Genomic DNA, 20,640 nt, shown 5'->3' with positions numbered 1-20,640 from the left:
TATACACTGCACCCCAGGCAAGTCCTTGTGGTTTTGGGTTTTGGGCTTTTTAAGATCTGAAAAATCACTCAACAGCAAAAGGATAATGGAAAAGCTAGAACAATCTGACCATCGGTGAGTGCACTGCTCTGAGGAAGTATTACTGCTTGCATTATGGAGCTGTTATGGAAATTCACAGAAGCCAAAAACAAAGCTATTAATGATTTCAACAGAAGCATGAGGAAGTCTTTCTTTCCAAATGAGGGATGTTGCTTAAATCCAGGAAGATCAAATTTAAACTGGACCAAAGAGCAGACAACAGAGGACTTGGAAACATGTGGCAGAACAAATGCATGGCCTAGAATAGTAGTGATTTAAATTAACTACTTTAAAACCAAAATTCTTTAAAAACTACTTTATTGAATCTGCCAGACAGTGAGCCACTACAATTTTCAGAGTGACCAGTACTCTTCGAGATAAACAGTACACAGATCCCTCACACTTAGTGTGTGCAAACACTCCATTACTTAAGAGGGAATAGTTTTTCCATTAATAACATCCTGCTTGGGAATATGAATTATAAAACAGGCTTTACCTGGCGAGCCAAAACCAGAAACTAAATACCTGACTATTTCCATAAAGGACCACATTATCAAGACCACTGTGTGCATGCAGGTGATAGGAGAGTTAACTATAGACAGAACACAAGGTAAAAATGCCCAACACCGCCACACTAAACGTACATTCAAATGGCAAAATTTAGGTGGCCTGCACTGCCAGAAGCTTGAAACAACTTTTACTGTGTTCTGCTCTCCCATGTTTTGTGTTGCACTTCAATCTTAAAAAACAAAACAAAACAAAACAACACAACCACACACAAAAAAACCCAACAACAAAAAACAAAGCTGGACTGAAAATAAAGAAAAAGCATTCTGGTAGATCTGTCAGTAAATAACCATGAAACATATCAGGGTTCTCCATAATATTATTCAGATTAATACCATCACACTTTGTCTACATTTTACTTTTAAGTACATAAACAAAAAGACACAATTATCCAGCCAAATCTCTGCCAATGCAAGATTTCCAAGAAAAAGATTTCTGACACTGAAGAAAAAGAATGGTTTGAATAAATCAGTTTATTTGAACAGACTAATTTTAATATCACACAAATCTATACATTTTTGCTTTTCTTTATTACATATTTGTATCTACTAGAGTACTCTTGAACAGCTAGTTAATTCCATTTTTTTTCTGAATGCACAGAACTAGTATTATCAGAATGACCACCTCTTCCTCATTCAGTTAAGTTTTAGCTTCCTAAAATGTTCAGTACTGGTATTCTACATTCAATGCATTATGTCATTTTATAATTATGAAATATATTTTATCTAATTAATGTTTCATTCTATAGAACATCTCTCAGGTCTGAGATTCTTGGGGTTTTGTGCATAAGCAATAACTGGATTCACTATTTTTTCCAATTAAATTGTCAAAACAGCCTTTTCTGGCTTTAAAATAATCCATCAAAAACCATGTTTTATTTTGCTGATCACCTGTCTTTTTCAATGCATAGTGTACTTGTTCAATCTGTAGCCAAGACCTTTTTCATTGCAGAATACTTATACCTAATCTGATCATAGGACTATGAATATTTTCATGCCATCACCTACAGTATTCATCATTTAAGTGGCCGCACTCCTCATTAGGTACATATTTCACTAATTTCACCCCCTTTGGAAAAGGGGGGGGGGGGGGGGGGGGGGGGGGGGGAAGAAAAAGCAAAAAGCCCTACAAATCAGGAGCTAATATACACAGAAATCTAACTCAAAGGCGTTCATAAATTTTCAGTATCCAATCTGAAACATCCAAAATTACAAAGAAATTCTATGGCACTTTATATATTGAAACAATAGCTTCCACTGACCTAGGTAGAATCTGTGAAGACCTCAACACTTCTGTAAGCAAAGCCCTCAATACATAAGAGAAAAAATGAAATGAAAGAAGAGACAGCTGGCAAGGAACTGAATACTTTGGTTAGGTCACATTATCAGGAAAACAATGGGCCATGTCACTGCGTACAGGATAAAATCCTGCTATATAAGGAAACGCTCAACTCGTTTACCAATCTTCTGCATCCTTTCCCACTCCACAAGCTCTTACTTCTTTCACAAGGCATCTTTCAAACAGTGAAACATAGCAAATTGTAGCCTAGCAGGAAAGAACACAGTTTCATGTAAAAGCAGGTCCACCTTAGGCACCAAGACAGAATTCATCTGGAAAAAATGTGATTGTGCATTTAAAAACTGTATCATAATACTTATGCAGAACAGGGCCAAATCAAGTTTTCACGGATATCATCTTTACTTCTGCAACTTCTTTACTCTTCCAACATATAAATTTACAACTGATGACAGTCAAATGATGTGACTCATTAGATACTGCTGCTTTCACTGCATTCACACACAGAGGTTGCTCCAAAAGCAATGTTTCCATGGATTTCTCTGCCTTCTGCTCTTCAACTTAACATTGAGGCAGTGGAGGCTTTCAAATTAGAACTTACTGCCTTATACAATCAAGAAAGGGAAAATTTTAGCTGTATGCCTGGAGTAGATAGAAGTGATTCAACTTAAATCTTACTTTACATCTCAGATTTATAAAATACCGTTCCTTTACTTTTATTAAGTACTGAAGCCAGAAGCTGTCCTCAATCTTAAAGTGACTCCAGTTCTGGAGGAATTTCAAGTGGGAGATTAACAGCCTATTCAAATACAGAATATAACACATGTATGTTTTGTTCATTACTTTTCATAGACTTAAATGCTGACCTAATGTAAAATTATCAATAGCATAAAAAGTTGAAAAAATAGTTCCATTCACTTGCAATTTGTGCTTAATAAGCAGTTTAAAGCTGAACGTATTTTTTATTGTTGTAAAAGAGCAGCAACAACATCAATGTAAGTAGGAAGTAACAGACCAATATCCCACAAAAGATGCAACTCAGAAGAAAACCCAAGAGGATTACATTTACTTTTGCTCTAATTTCACAAACATCTGGAGTTCAACCAGGAATTAATGCAACCCTGTAAAGACATTATACTCCTTTTCCATTGGATTCAGCAGATTTCCAGGAATCCTTATCACAGAGATGAATTAGCTGTTGCAGGAAAACTGCAGGCTTGACACGTAAGGCATGCTATATAAGTAATAGTTAGAATTTTAAAAGTAAGGTTTTTAGAAAATAGAAACTAAGCAACAAAACTTGTTCATACACTTTTGCATTGCGATAATTCAGTTGCATATGCAAAAAAAACCATATCTTTACAAGATAAGTTCCCTTTATTGAAAATGGTAAGTTACACTAGTAAATAAAAGCTTGGAAGTTTTCTAACCTAAGTTTTTATCTCAATTTATTCTTTAACAATTTAGGTTAGCACTGTTCTGTATTTTGAAGTACATCTTAAGAACAGTTTTCCAGAAACTGAATGTTTAGGATGAATTTACCAATCAATGTTAAGAGCTTATCACTTAGTCCTAAGAACAGTTAACTAGGTAAAAAAAACCCTATAAGAAAGAAGATGAAGTACTAACTCATGCAAGACAAAACCTGAATATCTGTGAACTAATTATTGCAAAAATAACTCATTTCATAAGTAACAGCAAACCAAATCAGCTTTTGTTGCTAGACTCCCTACTGCCTAAGCAGGGACCCCAGCTGAATGCTTCCCTTCAGGGAGGGCAAGCATAACACCTCCTCCCTGCCTGAAACATCTGGAGCCGATGCTGCAGCTGCCCCCTCCCTCGGTGGGCAGTTTTCCACCACAGAGCTGCCTCATTCCATAAAACCCACCAAGGAGCTCCAAAGTTACCAATTATCTGCCAGTCAATCCCTTGACAACACCAGTCATGGAAGCCCCATTTTCTTAGGGAACAGAACTTTAAGGAAAAAAGAGTTTCTTCATCCAGTTTTGTTTACGTTTAGCACTCTATAAACATATAAACAAGTTGAGATTTACTCTGTCCACTTAAACAGAAATTACATCCTATCTTCCTCCCACAATACAGCATCTTCTTACCACAGAGTATCTGTTGCTCTATAACAACCATAAAGCATTTCGTTTTAATAGCAATTTATCCAGCAAAGCTCAGTTCTCCTTTGCACTGCACTATGCTAGCAAAACAGTAGCATTCAAATTAATTACAGGAATTGCAATAAAGGCCCCAGACATCCAGAAGGAATGCAAGGGCTGAATACAAATTCGACTCACTGAACAATACAAAATTATCTAATGACCGATCACTGGAGTGCCTTGAAGAACTGAAGGATGTGTCCATCTTGGGAAAGGGGGAAACTAGTGAACTGCAGTCTCTGATCAGACAATAGCTATCTCAGCCACAACACAATTAAGTTGATAACACTTAGGGATGTTCTGAGAACTGGGCAATTTGAAGGGCCTACACATGTGTCAAATAAAATAAAATAAAAAAATAAATAAAAAAGTTGGCAAAGGTAGCCAAAACAGTTTATGCTGCATGCAAGCAAGAAACAGCTGCATTAAAAGAAAGTGAAAGTTAATCAAGCTGATCTCCCAAAGCTGGACAATGATAGAACTGATAGACTCTCAAGTGCATACAAATTATAACAAAGATATAACTACATGTTCATTTACAGGTTTCACAGATATTTTTTTCTCATTCTATAATCTTTAATTTTATTTTTCTTACTGTTATGGAGGAGACAGCATTTTTCCAGACCTTTCTCTCACTAGATCTTACATCTGAAATCTTTATGAAGTACTTCAACATTAGCTAGAATCCTACGATGATACCTTTAGGTCAGACAAAAAAAAAAGTTTGGAAAAAGTCATAAGCAAATAAACACAAAAGTCTTATCAAGGAAAATGCAGATCAACATCAAGGGACTTGTTTAGAATTTGTCAGTCACACACAACTGAAATCTTGAGCAGCAAGAAAAATCATCTGCTAAGCTGCAAGTACCTCTGCCATTGACATAAGCCACTTAAAAGTAATTTAGTTTCTCCTAGTTCATTGCAAAGGTCCTATTGCCTCTTGGAAAAGATTCTGAGGCCTACCTATACATCATTCTATTCATGAATCTTTATTCCTAAACTGTAGCTCTCTGTTGCAGTGTCACTTAATCTATTTACAGGAGAAGGGCAAGCATTCATTCATACCTACTAGATATTACACTTCAGAACTGGTATCTAACTCAAATTTGCACTGGGTTCACATATAGACTGAAGTACTTCTGAACGTACAGCTCCTGCGACATGCTAATTTTTGAACACTTCTGAAAAAAGATCCACTTTCAACCTCTCCAAACACATCTATGAATATCATTTACTTTTCCTTTTTATCTTACTGATATAAAAAACCAGAAAAAAACTAGAGAGAAAATCTGCATAGCCGAGTTTTAGAAGAAATCTTTTTCATGAAGGTAGTAGTAGCCTTTACATATTTCTTCAATCAGCTGTCAAAGCATTATTCAAGCAGAACATGAAATATTAGCATACTATTCTAATAACATTGGAAAACGCCTGAATAAATTAACAGAAGATCTGACTCATTACAGTTGCTCTTTTGCTCGCTACTGACACATACAATTTAGAACTTTACAGAAACAGGTCACTAGAAATACAACTGTGAAAACAGAAAGGAAAAGAAAGGAGAAAAAAGCAAGGAATTAAGAGCATCAGTTCACCTACCAAAATCCCTCCATTCCATGTTTATCGTTGAAAGGAAAAGAATAGAAATCCCATAGAAATCAGCTCAGTTAACATTGATCATTGACTTTCTGAAGAACATCCTTGTTCAGGTAAACTCCACCCCCTCAAAAGCGTAATACTAAAATGCATGCAACTATTAATTGATACAAACAAATCTTCCTTTCAGCTTTCACAAAAGCTTGCATTTCCACCTTAAGAGCTCTACAAGCAATACTTCATCAGACCCAGCTGCCTAAGACTCATGATAAAGTTCAGCACCAAGTATCGCAAAAATTACAACTACGTTGGTTGCACTTCTCACCTTCCCTCCCCACATATACCCAGGAAACAATAAGGAGCCTGCCTTCAGTGATCAAAAGATGTCCTGTTTTTGTCTGTAAGTTCAGTGCATTTACTCCTTCGGAAGTACTAAATAACTTGAAGAAATCTTGGCCTCTACTCTGTGACTTGAACCCTGAGCCCTCCTAATTTTTAAGTGCAACTATCACCAAAAGTCATAGAAATCTCTAAAATTTAATGCAAAGCATGAATTTCCTCTATCTTCTTCAAATACGTAATACCTCTCTCCACCCGTACAGAAAGCCATGCTGGATGCATCAGCTCCACACTGCTAATGCCCAGTAACAAACCTTCCGTTCCCAGTCAAGCTCCCTGTGAAGGTAGCCAAAAGCCTACAGTAAGTTCCCCTCACCAAAGAAAACATACTAGACCCACAAAGTCAAGGTTCTGGCCAAAACATGGGCAGAAGTTGGCTTGAAATTCTCCACCAGCCCCATTCAAACTATCAATAGGTCCCTGTGAAAGCTATCAACAGGGTCATGGGCAGATGTCCATCATAATCCTGATGAAAACTCTCTACAACAATTTACTGTGAACTGTTCTGCCTAAAGATGCTGGCAGAGATTTAGAGCAGCATATTGCTTTGAGTTCACCGCTGAGAAACTCCAATCACTACCATTTCTGTAGAAATACAGCTTTAATACTTTGACTGCTGACAAAAGAATATAAACTAAGTTTAGTATGTCGATACCATCTGCTTCTTTGTGACACATAATTTCTAGTTCCAGCAGGCTAATTTGACTTACTCTGAAACCTTCAACAGCATTATCAACCCAGTAAAACACAAAGCTGGAGAAAATTAGTATCAGTGAAAAGACTGCCTGGCTTCTGCAAGCAAGTCATACAACTCTTGCAAGTCACCTGGATGCCAAGATCTTGGATGCAACGTGAATGATTTCTGATACTTTCATAAACTAACACACCAACCCCATCAACAAGTTCTTAGCAGCGCATTGTCAGTGAGGCAGTCCCAGCCTATATCAAGAACTTATTTCTTAGCAAAGCGTTTATCCTAACACGATTTTTATAACAAGGTCAGTGTAAACCAGCAGATTTCATAAAGGATCAACCCCTTTTTAGAACTGGTAGGCTCAGGAAGAAACACTCATCTGAACTACGGTGTACCCACATGGTAGGTTCTTTGTAACAAAAATAAAGGGGGGGCGGGGGTTGTTAAGAAAATTTATTTCTACCACTATTTTTCATATTTTGTTCAAACAAAGAATTAGATCAAGAAGAGACTCCAACTGTTCTTTCTTCAAGAAAAGGGATGAGGGGGAAAAAACAAAGGGGAAAACTTGCACTGAAAATTTCTGATGGTATGGAACATAATCCCCATTACAGTACTAAGGAGACAAACGCTGACCCAAACAGTATGGACTGCTTCATCATAAATGTAATGTAATAACAAAACCAGTTACCTAAGATTTCTTCACTGAACTGGGGAGGAGGGTATCTGCCCTCATGCAGGAAGAAAAATCTGGCTGTGTGCAAGTCGGGCAAAATCAATTCCTAGTCTCTTTGGGGAGGAGGAAAAAACACCCCAAGCAATTGTCAAACCTTGCTCTTACCTCCCTTTCACAAAACAGAATTCATACACTGGATACAGCAGCTACTATACTGGATCATATAGTCTAGTATTAGTACACTAGTATATGGGACAAACAGTAGCAAACAGGATATACATATGCATATATACATCTGCCAGTATACTACACATCTACACTAGTCTTACATCTCTGACAACAACCAGAACTAGATGCTTTAGAGGGATATTCAAGACTCCACAGACACCAGACACAAGTCTTGCTCTTGTAACACGTCCAAGAAATGGACTACATTATTTAGGCAATTTCAGTAATTTGGTCATCAGTTTTCATAACTGCAAGTGATCTGGTATCTACGTAGGCATGCAGTAGACACATATTGAAAACTACTGGTTTATGAAATTGAGAAAAAGACGGTAGAAATTGACCTACATAAAAATTACCTATCTGCTGTCAGAGATATGTTTGATAATGTTGTATTGGAGGAAATTACAGTAACACAATGTATTAAATTTGAAGCAATTATTAGTTTTACACCAGTGCAACTGGTATATAAGATTTGAAGTTGCTTTACTGGAGACTATTTAACTGCAAATAATTTCTCATGTGTTTGAGTGACATAAGCACAAAGTGGTATAAATTATAAAAAATTTAAATTGACTTACCATCAGAACTTGTTAGAACAAAGCTCTCTGCATGGGACTGCTTCTTCACACCAATAGTTCTGGGAAACCAGTGAAGATCTATGGGATAAATATCATCTGGAAGTTTCACTACTCGAGTAGTCTCACTAGTTAAAAGGTTCCACTTCATAATTTGGTGATCATCACTGCAGGAATATAGCTCATCAGCTGTAGTCCACCCCACACAGCTAACTAATTCTTTATGTTTAGTCAAATTAAGGAAGTCTAAAAATGTTAATTACTAAATAAGCTTACAAAATATCTCATCTAGGCTACACAAAACTGAAGGAACAGTACAGGAAGATTATTTTGATAAGATTACATGGAATGCTTTATATAAAAAATATGATTCTTCTTTCTTTTTTCACTGTTTTGCATCAAGAAGAGCTGGTAGAAATTCAGCAAAAAAATAAAGCCAACTATCATGCAAAAATATAACTCTTGTTATGATGCATACTTACTGCAACATAGCTGAAATGCTGGGTTACACCTCTAGAAAGGTTTTAGTGCACAATGCAAGTGCAAAACACCCAACTATCATTCAAATATGTCGGTTTATTAACACCACATCATATACAAATTGTTGACATATCTAATTTATTAATAGGGAAAATACAATTTTCTTTACGTCCATCTCTTATTACAAGCAGGTAGATATATCGCTATACTTATTTACTGGCTGGGAAAGCTTTTAAATTACCACTGCAAGTAAGAAGGGAAAGTAAAACCTCAAAATCTGCTAGCAAAGCATTGATTGGAGGGAAGGTATTACTCTAAAGAGTGTTCAACACCTCTCAAAGTGTTGCCCTTAAAGGATGCACAGAGCAGGAAAGTGAAGAAAAGAAAAAGGAAAAAAAAAGCCATCTGCAATTTACAAACATTTTACCATGACATCTATGATAAAACCTTTCTGGAAAAGAGTCTAATCAGAATTAACATGCTGTCCTACGGTTTGTTCCATGACAAAGGATATGTTTTGGTTCCTTTAAAAGTGAAGTCTTCAGTCTCATTTCAGTTGTTCAGATGGAGCACTAAACAAACAAAAAAAGATACATAGTTATAACTGTAATAAAACAAAACAAACACCTGTGTAAGTAGCCAAAATTAAAAAGGGAGATGCTAACACCAAGATAAAAAGTTTTGACATGAGTAATATTACATTAGTACTGTGGAAAAATAAACACCAAAACAGACCCGAGTTTAAAGGGAATTCTGTTTGTACAGTACCCAACCGTGTATTTATCTGATTGCTTTAGTATAATAAATACAGTGGACAATTTAAAGAAGAAGTGATGCGAGGCACATATTGCTGGAGCATAGGTTGAAACACTGAAGTTCTATTGCTCTGACTTATAGCCATGAAGGTAGGTAGCAAGGGAAAACCTATTTTGCTTTCAAAGACAAGGCCAGAACTTTATTGTCGTTTTTGAAAACGGCTTAAACAGTCTTTACATGCACCTAGAAGGCAGAACGCTCACCCTCAGGTCACACAGCTCACCTGCCGTCACCAACAGGGACCCCCACCATTACCCATCCTACTACACACACAACGTTCAACTCCCCAACGAGTCCATCGGCAGGTTAGCTGAAAGCATTTACTAGGAGTTTTAAAAAAGATGGGGCAATAACTCTGACACGGTGCGTGGCTCGGCTCCTGCCAGCCCCACGCCTCCTCACCTCGGTCCCCGCTCGCTCCCGCCTCCCCTCAGCCGTTTCCCCTCCGGAGCTGCCGAAGGGGGAGATAAGGATCAGAGCGAGACTGAGCAAGAGCCGGGGGGCAGCGAAGGAAAAGACAGACGGCAGGATGGAAAGAAAGGGCGTAGATGGCGGTGGCGGGGCGGGAGCTCGCCCCTCACAGCGCGGCTGCCCGCGGGGCCGCTGTCGCTCGCCGCTGTGAGGGAACCGCAGCTCCCCCCGCCCCGCCTGCCTCCCCAGAGCCCTCGGACAGCCTCAGGCACCGCACCGACAGCACAGCCCACTCTCCGGCCATGCCAGCGCCCACTTTTTCACCTCAAAGTTTTCCAAACGGGAAATTATCCCCCCTCCGCCGCGCTTTCTCCCGGCGAGCGCCAGCGCCCGTTCCCCTCAGGGCCGTCCGGAGCCGGGGTCGGGACTCCCCCGCCCTTACCTCGCCTCCCGGCTGTCTCCCGGAGCTCTCCCTTCCCTCCTCCCACGTCCGAACTGGGGGGTCACGGCTCCCGACCCTCTCGCCCACCGCGGCGGTGAGTCAGCCCTGCCGCCCCGCAGCCACCCCTGACGGCGAGGGGAGGGGGATGGCCGCCGCCTCCCCAGCCCGCCTTTACCTGTGTCGGCAGCGGGACAGGAGAGAGCAGAGCGGCGGGGACCGCTGCCTCAGCGGCCGGCTCCCAGGCTAATCCCGCCTTCCTCCCCGTCCCCACGGCGCCACGGGAGCGGCGGGACCAAGGCGGCGGCTGCCCGCTCCCCCCGCGGCCAAGCGGCTCCGTCTCTATGGCTACTTCCCGCGATACTTCTTCCTCCTCCTCCTCCTCGTCCCACCGCCACCTCACGGGTCCTCCCCGACCAGGTGACACGGCCCGCTGGCGTCACCGCGCCGCCCGTTAATTAATACCAATTTTAAACCGTCGTGTCCCCACAATTTTTATTTAATTTTTACTTTTGAATTTTTTTAAAAAAAATTTTTAATAACGGCGCCCGCTTGCACCGCCGCTCCGGCCTCACCACCCCGGCGCCCGTTGCTGAGCAACCAAGCGCCGCCCACTGACCTACTTCTAAAATTAAAATAAATCCTTTCCACGCGGAGCGAGCGAGCACGGCCATGGGGTTGCTGTCACCGTCAACCGCCTGCCTCTCCTCTCTCTCCCTCCCCCACCCCCCAAAAAAAAAAAAAAAAAGGCGCATCTTCGCGATTGGGGGGGGGATTTATGATTTATTTTATTTTTTTTTCCAGCCTGTCCGCGCAGTAACGGAAAACAAGATGGCGCGGGAGCGGGGCTTTTTTTCCTCCTTTCAAACCCGCGGGAGGCCGGCCCCCTCCCTTCCCAGCATGCCCCGCGCTTTTCTAACGAATTTCGGTTCGAGTTCGCCGTTTGGGCGCCATTTTCGAGTGTGGAAGCTGCTGAGCCGCGGCAGGAACCGGAGCCGCCCGCGCTGCCGCAGCGCGCCGCCTCGCTGGGGCCGGGTGCCGCCAGCCCGGGAAGGTACCAGCTCGGCGGGCAGCGCGGGGTAGCTGGGCGGGCAGGGTTTGGGGTTTCGGCGCTGGTAGTTTGCCTGAGGGCAGGTGGAGTCGGGGGGCTTCAGCCGCTGCGAGCGGGGCGGCGGCGACGTCCTCGGGGCGATTCCCTGGACAGGGGGTGCTGAGGGAGAGGGCAGAGGGGTGGCGGGCTCTGCCCCGCGCCTCGTTTTTTCTCTTTCCGCATGACCCTGAGGGAGGGGAAGGCGGCGGCAGCCCCTCTCCCCCGGCCCAGGCGGTCGGGCGGCGGATCCCCCGCTGAGGGCTCTTGCCGAGAGGCCTGAGCTGCCCGGCGGCCGCTCGGTCTCCGCGCTGGCGGGGCACGGCGCCCGATGTGTCCGTCCTGGCTGGTGTCTTCAGATGGGGGTGAGGAGGGGGGATGAGAGAGGGTCTTCTGCAGCCCCAGGGAGAAAGCCCGAGGCTTCCCGCTGTGCCCTTACGGATCTCTGGGGACCGCGCATCGGAGACCCACCTAGGACGGGGAAGTACAGGAATCCGTTTCGATGGCACAGAGGCCCGATTTTAATCTGCTTACAAAGCAGGGACCCATCTATAACTAGCTCTGCCTGCCTCTTCTATGTTTGAAGTATGAGAGAAAAAGGCAAAAAAAGGCCGTTACGACTTGGAAAGACCGTGACAGGGGCGCAGTTGGACTCCTTTGATTAACAGATGGATTAAAAACACCCCCAAAATTTTGCCCTGATAAGGGTTGACGCTATCAGATTTAATGCGCTGTTAATAAGGAAGCTTTTCTGTCCGTCTCTGACTCTTTTTGCCGTTCCCGTAACAAAAACGCCACTTGGCAGGAGATCGTCAAGAGATGCTTTTAACAAACACCTTTGAGCTGACTCGGGGAGGGGCTGGCCACGAATTTGTTAAATTTGTTAGAAAGTATGTGGCAGCAGATTTATCGCGATTTAAAAGCTGAGGTCAAGTAGTTATGCTTGTTCATTCTGTCGGAGTGGGGGGGGAAGGGTTGGTAAGGTAAATAGGTCTATATTGCACAATTCTGTTGGAGTGGAGCAGTTTTGGAAAAAAAAAAAATAAATCTGGTACTTTGAGAGGCTGTAATTGTCCGAGACAGCCATTGCGGAACACTTAACAGGGGCATAGACTCAAATTGCCTTAAAATGAGTTCTTTCTCTCATTTCCCTCCCCTCCCCCATTGTCCCAAATGAAGGACTCTCATGAGAGTGTGGGTTGGGGGTAGGTCTGAAAACGTCAAATGATTGGCACCAATTGTAAGATGACTTTCTAACCACGTCAGTTTTTTATCTTGTGAGAAGTAAACTTTCTCATGTCTGTTTTTCTGCGAACTAACTTTGCCACTTGCTGCAATTTAAACTCTTTGGAGAGAGTTTCACTCCTGCAGTCGTCTTTTCTTCCCATCGGTTGCTTTCTATTTATACTTTCTGGGAGCTGTGCTTAAGTGTAATGTTTCATTCTTCATCAGTTAACTTGAACATCACAACTAGATTAAGGTATTTTGTTTTGCCTTCTCTGTTAAATGTTGAATGCTGCCGGTACTGGTTGTTATAGTAAAACGAGTGTGTTGATTTAAACAGTTTAAGAGTCAAGTCTTTGCTGTAATTATGCAGGTCTTTTTGTTTACCTATATAAAAAAATATAGTCAGCATGGACTGTTGAAAGTAAAGCCTGTGTCAGGTCTGAAATGTGTATGTAAAGAGTGCTTCTAGAAGAGTATAGACAAATGGCTACTCAGTTTGTTATTGCAAATGTGTCTTTAACTCTTTTGCCCCCAGTATCATGGTTTCCATCTCTGAACACAGTAACTGCATTGAACATGGCTGTATGAGTTTTCAGTAGGTAGATTCATGCTGTTTCTACAGACTAGGGTTGATCGGTTGGTTTGGGGGCGATGTATCTTAAAGAATATTGTTAGGCTAATCTTGAGGTTTTATTTCAAATTTGGATTATTGTCTTCAAAATACCTCTAGTCTGTATTTTCTAAATTCGTCAAACATCTGGGCAAACATGTAGGTATATTCCTTAGGGGATTGCAGTTCGATGCTTGGATCATGAGGTTTTCTTGTTTATGTTAGCAAAGGAGATAGATCCCTTCAGTAGTTTGATTGCTTGGAATAGAAGGAGAACAGCCAACAGAGATCATGACAAGCAAGAGCACCAAAGCCTCTACAGCAGCCCATCAGAAAGGTAGAGAGCCCTTAGAGGAGCCTACCAGTGACATGGAAGTGGAAAACAATGGTGACAGACAGCTTGACGAAGTACCTCCACAAGGTGGGTCTGAATGTTGTGGTTCTGATGGTGTGTAAACTCGATGGTAGTGCCTGTTTAGCAACAACATTCAGTTGAATTTACCAGCTGTTCCAGATAGGATTTGCTCCTTTCTCTTTTGGAAAGGAATATTGAAAGCCTTGACTCCTGGCAAGTTTAAACTGCTTTTAAAATAGTAAAGAAGGCTTGCAAAGAGTTAAAGTGTTTGGACCAGTGATTTAGTACAAGTGCAGAAGCAATTTGTAGACTTTATCCTAATAAAGCCTATTTCATATTCCTGATCTGTAATGTTGTACTTAAGATTGTGGTACAACAGCAGGATTTTTCAAATTTATATGCAGCCAATGGTATGGGATTTCTTGGAATGGAATAAATGTCAAGTTTATTTACTTAACTCTTAAAATGATTTGACTTTCTTTTTCATGAAGCAGTGTATTCTTGAGTTTCTTGTGATGAGATTTTGCTGAAAATGTCTGGAAAAACAGCAGTGTGGGTCTTTTTAGGTAGCCAGATATGCAATTATTACAGCAAGGTATTTCACACATAGATTAATACGTTGAAATTGGTGGCAAAAACTACTGTCTATTTGAAGAAGTTGCCAGGGACTGCTGAAAAGCTGCTTTGCTTACAACTAGCTGATATCCAGGGGGCCAGTTTGTTTTCGTAACAAACTTCCTGTCTTTGCAGAGTGGTTGTGCTGTCATTACAGCTTTCAGAGCATTGTGCAGCGGTCCCCAAATCTTGCAGAGTGACTTGAGAGCACGCTTGAAATGTGGCTTTGCACTTATTAATTAGAAAGACTTTGCCTGTTTCAGATTTGCAGACTTATTGTGATGGTTGTAGCTATTGTAATTGCAGAGTGCCTATTAAAGTGTGTTAGAATAAGAATTACATAATGAAAGAACCAACCCACCAGTGTATCGATGGGACATCTTGAGTATCTCTTTTTAAAGATTCAGTTCACGGAAAGAAGAACTTTAATTCCACTTAGCTCCTTTTAATAATTACAGGCAAAAGTATAGGTTTGGTTCATGTAGAAATGTTTGCTTTTCCAGTTAAACATTTCAAAAGGTGTCTAGTCATTGAGAGCTTATAGTCTTTTTTTTTTTTTCTTTCTTTCTGTTTATTTTGGATGTTTTTTAGAAGTCTCAAATGAGGTGCTTGCTAATCGAAGTTTAGAAGATATTTTGGGTAGCATCCCTCCTCCCCCACCTCCAGCAATGACCAATGAACCTGGTGCTCCTCGTCTCATGATAACTCATATTGTAAACCAGAACTTCAAGTCCTATGCAGGGGAGCAAACTTTGGGACCTTTTCATAAGGTATCTTTCTTTTACCTTAAGCATTTTTTAAATGAAGGTAAGACTTTGTGTGTTAGTATTCCTTCCTGTATTTTCGTGTAAAAGCTTCCCTCAAAATAACTGAAAAATATTTAAGTTTTAGAATTACTTATATAATGATATCCTAGATTTTCATTATTGGACAGTTGAGAAAACAGTTAAGTGCAACTTTGTGATACTATACAAATTTAATTTGTCAGTAAACCTTAAAACCCCCATACTTCTCTCTTTATTTCATTTACTGGAGAACTTTTAGGGGTGTGTTTGAAGAATGAGAGTATTTTTGAGTGCCCATAGGAGACTTACGTGTCTAATCATGAAACTTTCCTTGCAAACAGGCTTGCGAAGTACAGTATTGCTTTGAGTTAACAAGTTAAAATTTAGAAAGCTGAGCTGAGGTGTGGTTCTTTTATTAAATAAATTGTACTGCTTTACCTTTGGCAGTAAAAACTAAGCTATCAAATAGTCTGCAGTTTCATACAGTAGGAATAATTGTGTTTTAAACTGTTCACAAACAAAATGGGTGATGTACACTGGCCAGGATTTATTTCCCTTTGAATATAACTTTTTTTTTCTTCTGTTATGCAGCGTTTTTCTTGTATTATTGGGCCAAATGGCAGTGGAAAATCCAATGTCATTGATTCAATGCTTTTTGTGTTTGGGTATCGAGCACAAAAAATCAGATCCAAAAAACTCTCTGTGCTGATCCATAATTCTGACAAACATACAGACATCCAGAGTTGTTCTGTGGAAATCCACTTCCAAAAGATCATTGACAAGGTATGTATGCTTCTATTCAGAACAGTGGAGACATTTTCTCTTTCATTTTTCTTTAATGATTTGAAAACTTTTAATATTTGATTATTTTAGTTTGAGATGGGGAGAACTTCATAGCATGATTAGTTTACCTTTGGGATGTAAAACATCAATTCAAAGTTAATTAGCTTTAAAAATTACTCTATCTATAGTGCAGTTCTTAAAATATTAGTAGGGATTCCTTTTTTATTTTCTGCAAGACTAAGAACTGGTACAGATCTGTTTTAAAACTATTTAGAACTATGTAATAATCATTTTAAGAAGAAGTCGTTTCAGAGTTGTCATCTCATTTACCTCAAGTAAATAAAACCTATTTCTGAAATTAATAGGACCCCTAAAAAATTACAAGTCTCTGTTTGGACATGTTATATATTCTTAAATTTATAATATAACCGTGTATATTAAGAAACAAAAACTATTTAAGCAAAACTTTTCAAACCAATTAGAAACTATTTTAGGTTATCTAAATTTAGAAAAATATATAATGTATCTGTAACTTTCTTATTTTTACTTTATATACTGTGAACATGTCTGCAATTTTAAAACAGATTTTTCATCAAAAATTCTGGACCTCACATCATACTACTAAATATTTCTAAACCTGATATTTTGTTTCATTGAAATAGAAAGTATTGGCAAGTTAAAAAAAATTTATTTTGCTTGCTACTTTTCATGTATTGATAAAAAACTTTGGGAGGTTTTTGTTGATTTCTTGCAATTATACTGCAAGGAATTTATCTTCATTTAAATTTAATTTTTGTGCACACATTCTAGCTGAAGTATCAACTGTTGAGTTTGGGGTCAGTCAAAATAGTGGGAAATGTACCCTGAAATGTAAAAAAATTGTGTTAATAAAGTGGCAGTATATATGGCCTTTGAAGGAACTTTTTAAAAATACAATTTTTTTCCCCTTGGCTTTATATACAGACACACATACCTTTTTCCTTTTATTTATAATAACCAGATTAAAAAAACTTTTTCCTTCATTTGACTTTGTATTAACATATAGTAGCTAACTTTATGATCAAAGAAACTTCTGCATATACTAGATAACAATTTGATTATGCTCTTGGGGGTTAATCTGGGGAAGTGGCAGGCCAGTTTATGGCTCTACAAGAAGCATGCATCGATTTGAACTTTTTAAATTATAGCACCAGCTTTATTTTAGTTGCTGCTTTGTAGATGAGGCTAAGATATCTTTTGAAAAGCTGATGATGTCATATTTGTCACATCTTTAATGTTTTGCTTTTTATCTTCTACAGTTTCTCTTTAGAACTAGTCAGCTAAAAGTAACTCCTTTTCCTAGCACTATAAAAGAAAAGTTTAAAATGCAAACAGCAATTGAAGGCATTCAAGACTTCCTAACTAAAATTTAAAAAGTAGAATAGCACAGCCACTTTAAATTTGAAGTAGGCCTTTTCCTTTGTGATTTGAAGCAGTGGTAAAGAGAATAAATTAAGTATTTTCAAAGCAATGGCTTGCATTAGAGGTGGGAAAGGCATAATATGAATATAATGATATAACAATAATAATAATATGAGGGCCATTGTTTAAACTGTTTGGACTATTTTTTATCCAGTCCTCGAGGTTGGGTTTTTTTTATCTTTTTTTGAGATAGGCAGCTTTAAGACAGTTCCATTTCTACTAGACCTCAGAGAGCAGTTGACTTAAAACCTGAACATGATAAAACTTCTGTGCTTAATTGTGAAATATGAAGTAAGCCTGAGAGAGTAATTGTTTTTGTGGCTTTGTTTTTCCTCAAAACAGGAAGGAGATGACTATGAAGTCATTCCTAACAGCAATTTTTGTGTATCTAGAACTGCCTATAGAGATAATTCTTCTGTCTACCACATCAATGGAAGGAAAAAGACATTCAAAGATGTTGGTATTCTTCTTCGAAGCCATGGAATTGATCTGGACCATAACAGGTTCTTAATTTTACAGGTTGGTATATGAATAAAAGCAATTTTAAGTCAAGCTACATTTCCAGTTATAGTTATAAAAAATGCTGTCTAGGTTTTAAGTCTTGTATTTGAGGCCTTAAAGTACTCTAGCAGCACATCATGGTTTGCATGCTCTAATAAAGATGCGAATCATTATTTGCTGCTTTAGAAATTTAAGGAAGAGAAACAGTTGAAGATACTAATATAAATTTTTCTATTAACAAATTAGTGTTCCTGGCATGTGGATGAATAGAAGAGTTGTCATACTTGTTCCGCCCTAGCAGCACGTAAATATTGGTGTAGTAAAATAAACCTTAAACCCCAATATTATTGTGCTGCTTAAGCGTGGCAGAGATTGAGCAACTTGTTAATACTGATGCACTTTTATCTAAAGTATAAACATAAATCTTAATGATTCTACTGTAAAGTTACCTACGGCTCTTGTATATAGACATGGTTTTACTGGAGGAGTATGTATATAAAAATTAACTGCATAAAAATTGTGTGCAAGAAAAAAACTCATGAAGTGTGCTTTTTGTTTACACTTGCCTAACAACTGTAAAGGACTCAAAGAATGGCAGGTTTGTAGCCAATTCAAGCTATGTTTTTAAAAGCTACAGTTTACAACCCATACTGTAAAAATAATCATAGAATTTGTCAATATAATATCATTTTTATTCACATTTGATTTTAAAATTCTAAGGTTTGCTGTGTCTGTTTGCTGCTTAAAAGACAGGCTGAAGAGAACACACTAATTCTCTAGTGTTTAAATAATAATAGAGAATTTTGCTATGTGCTAGAGAACTCGATTTACATTAAGTAATTAAAATACTTGATGGAAGTATTTAAATATTAATTCAATTAAGTAACTACATATGCAATTACCTGTAATTATTTCACTACTATTACTAACAGGTCCCAAATCTACTCTGAAGAATCATGGCCTAGAAAATTAGTGAACAGTGGGAGCCTCCCAAAGTCTGAAAATTTTCAATAGTTTTTCAGGCCTGTTTCTGTCAAAGGAGCTTCCACTTACACCCACAAAAAGAGGATATTTCTGTTTTGAAGGCTCCATGAGAATGAATTTTTCCCTCCAACACTTTATTCCTATATTTTATTTTTCAAGATGGAGTGAGAAGTGCCTCCGACAAAACAACTGCAGTAAATACACTGCATTTTTTTTCTATACAGTTTTTCTGAAGTATCATTTTTGGCAGAATTTCTAAAGGGAGAGAATGCAGAGTCAAAGATTAAGCTAGGTAGGAATTATGGTACAGACACATCTAAAGCTTAGTGTTAGAGAGCATGCCCTTTTACCTCTGGGAGAAGAGGAAGGGAACATTTGGGAGGATGTATTGCGAAGCTTTTCAAATTATTTTTTTTCCCTGGAATTTGACTTGTTCTCTTCTACCAATAATTGTTTCCTAGGAAGTTATCAATGAAGAGAATATTTTCCTAAAAGCTGAGTTTCATTCTTTTCCACCTGTACAATGAGAAATAAGGGGAGGTGTAACCAATATTAAGGCATAAAGCGATGGTATACTTTGCTTTTTTTTTTTCCCTTCTATTCCACTAGACTCTTTGTGGGTAATGTATTATAATGGATAGCAGAGGAAACTACTGAGATTTTCTGGTTTCTTTAGACTTTCTGACTGAGGCAAGGTCGTTTCCCTTCGAGCATAAGGTTTTGTGCTTTTTTTTGAAGTGAAATCTACTCATTTGGCGATTCAAAGTTGAGTACTTTCAAGTGGGAAGTGTAGCAATGTTTTCCACATCATAACAGCAGAACTTCAAAACTCAAATAATAAAAAATATAGTTAGAAGTAAATGAGACCATATCAGAAGGCTGAGGCTGTGGACTACTATCACAAGGACAGCTGTTTACCTCCTGATGTTTTTCAAATTTATATTTAAAATTGGAGAGATATGTAACAGTTTTATTTAGCTTTTACTCTCCTCTTGTTATAGCTAAAATAAACCAGGCTCTCCTAAGTTTAACGTGATATCAAGTAATTTATCATTTAAAATAAGTAATAAATCTCTTTGATTTTTACTGTGCAGTAGGGTATAATTAAAATATTTCACTCGTACTGTAGACTGTGGGCAAAAATGTTAATTAAAGATTATCAAATGCTGGTTTTGGTGTGTGACAGAATATTCATTGGTTAGGACGTGGTCACTTACAACTTTTTCTTTAGTACTAAATGTAATAACAAGACCTTTAGATGCTTGATTTTGTCCTGTTAGCATATTTAGCATTATAGAAAATAATTTGCCTTTTAGAAGACTGCTTTATTTTTCTGGTTTCTTCTCTCCACTTCGCCCTCTATTTTGCAGTATTTTTCTGACAGAGCAGAGTTTTGTGCCTTTTAGGACAAAACTTGAAAGCTCAGGCCAGACTGAATTCTGTAGAAGTTGGGTAGGGCATGATACGGGTACTTGTGCTTATGCTGTACTGAAAATAGTAAAATCAAACTGCTGATGACTTCTGTGAGTACAATTACAAAAAGCACCTGTGGAAAAACAGAATATGTAAGACTAATTGAGTAGTTCTAGAAATATTACAAATTCTGTGTCTGAACTAGCTAACTGAAAAAATCTTGTTTAAAAATGGTTCTGGTTATAACCAGATATTGCCAACATTTAACAGGAGGAGTTCATCACTTCTGTGATCCTTAAGTTCTAACACTCCATATTTCATGTCTTTAATAAATTGCTATATGCTTTTAGTACTTTGGGAATAGGCAACAGTTCAGTGCATTTTTAATGAGCTTCCCAC

General features: G+C 38.9%; 2 protein-coding genes across 6 annotated transcripts in view; one reads left to right on the top strand and one right to left on the bottom strand.

The window, feature by feature from the left end:
• The window catches only part of IFT80 (intraflagellar transport 80), a 53,815-nt gene extending 42,980 nt beyond the window's left edge, over positions 1-10,835 (bottom strand). The window contains exons 1-3 of one of the 3 annotated variants that reach the window (XM_040612480.1): positions 10,599-10,835; positions 9,269-9,326; positions 8,278-8,499 (exon numbers count right to left, since the gene is read on the bottom strand). In XM_040612480.1, the coding sequence (XP_040468414.1) occupies positions 8,278-8,499; positions 9,269-9,305 (259 nt within the window). In that variant the 5' untranslated portion in view covers positions 9,306-9,326; positions 10,599-10,835. Of the gene's footprint in view, positions 1-8,277; positions 8,500-9,268; positions 9,327-10,423; positions 10,535-10,598 lie in introns of those variants that run through there. The other 2 variants (XM_040612482.1, XM_040612481.1) reach the window with 2 other exon arrangements.
• Positions 10,836-11,351: 516 nt separating this feature from the next.
• Positions 11,352-20,640, top strand: part of SMC4 (structural maintenance of chromosomes 4) — a 40,988-nt gene continuing 31,699 nt past the window's right edge. Inside the window, exons 1-5 of one of the 3 annotated variants that reach the window (XM_040612477.1) lie at positions 11,352-11,474; positions 13,570-13,765; positions 14,906-15,084; positions 15,691-15,882; positions 17,686-17,862. In XM_040612477.1, the coding sequence (XP_040468411.1) occupies positions 13,636-13,765; positions 14,906-15,084; positions 15,691-15,882; positions 17,686-17,862 (678 nt within the window). In that variant the 5' untranslated portion in view covers positions 11,352-11,474; positions 13,570-13,635. Of the gene's footprint in view, positions 11,475-12,796; positions 12,988-13,569; positions 13,766-14,905; positions 15,085-15,690; positions 15,883-17,685; positions 17,863-20,640 lie in introns of those variants that run through there. The other 2 variants (XM_040612478.1, XM_040612479.1) reach the window with 2 other exon arrangements.

This window comes from Falco naumanni, chromosome 13, assembly GCF_017639655.2.
Source record: "Falco naumanni isolate bFalNau1 chromosome 13, bFalNau1.pat, whole genome shotgun sequence".
NCBI lineage: Eukaryota > Metazoa > Chordata > Aves > Falconiformes > Falconidae > Falco > Falco naumanni.
This window is presented reverse-complemented; position numbering and strand designations above follow the sequence as displayed.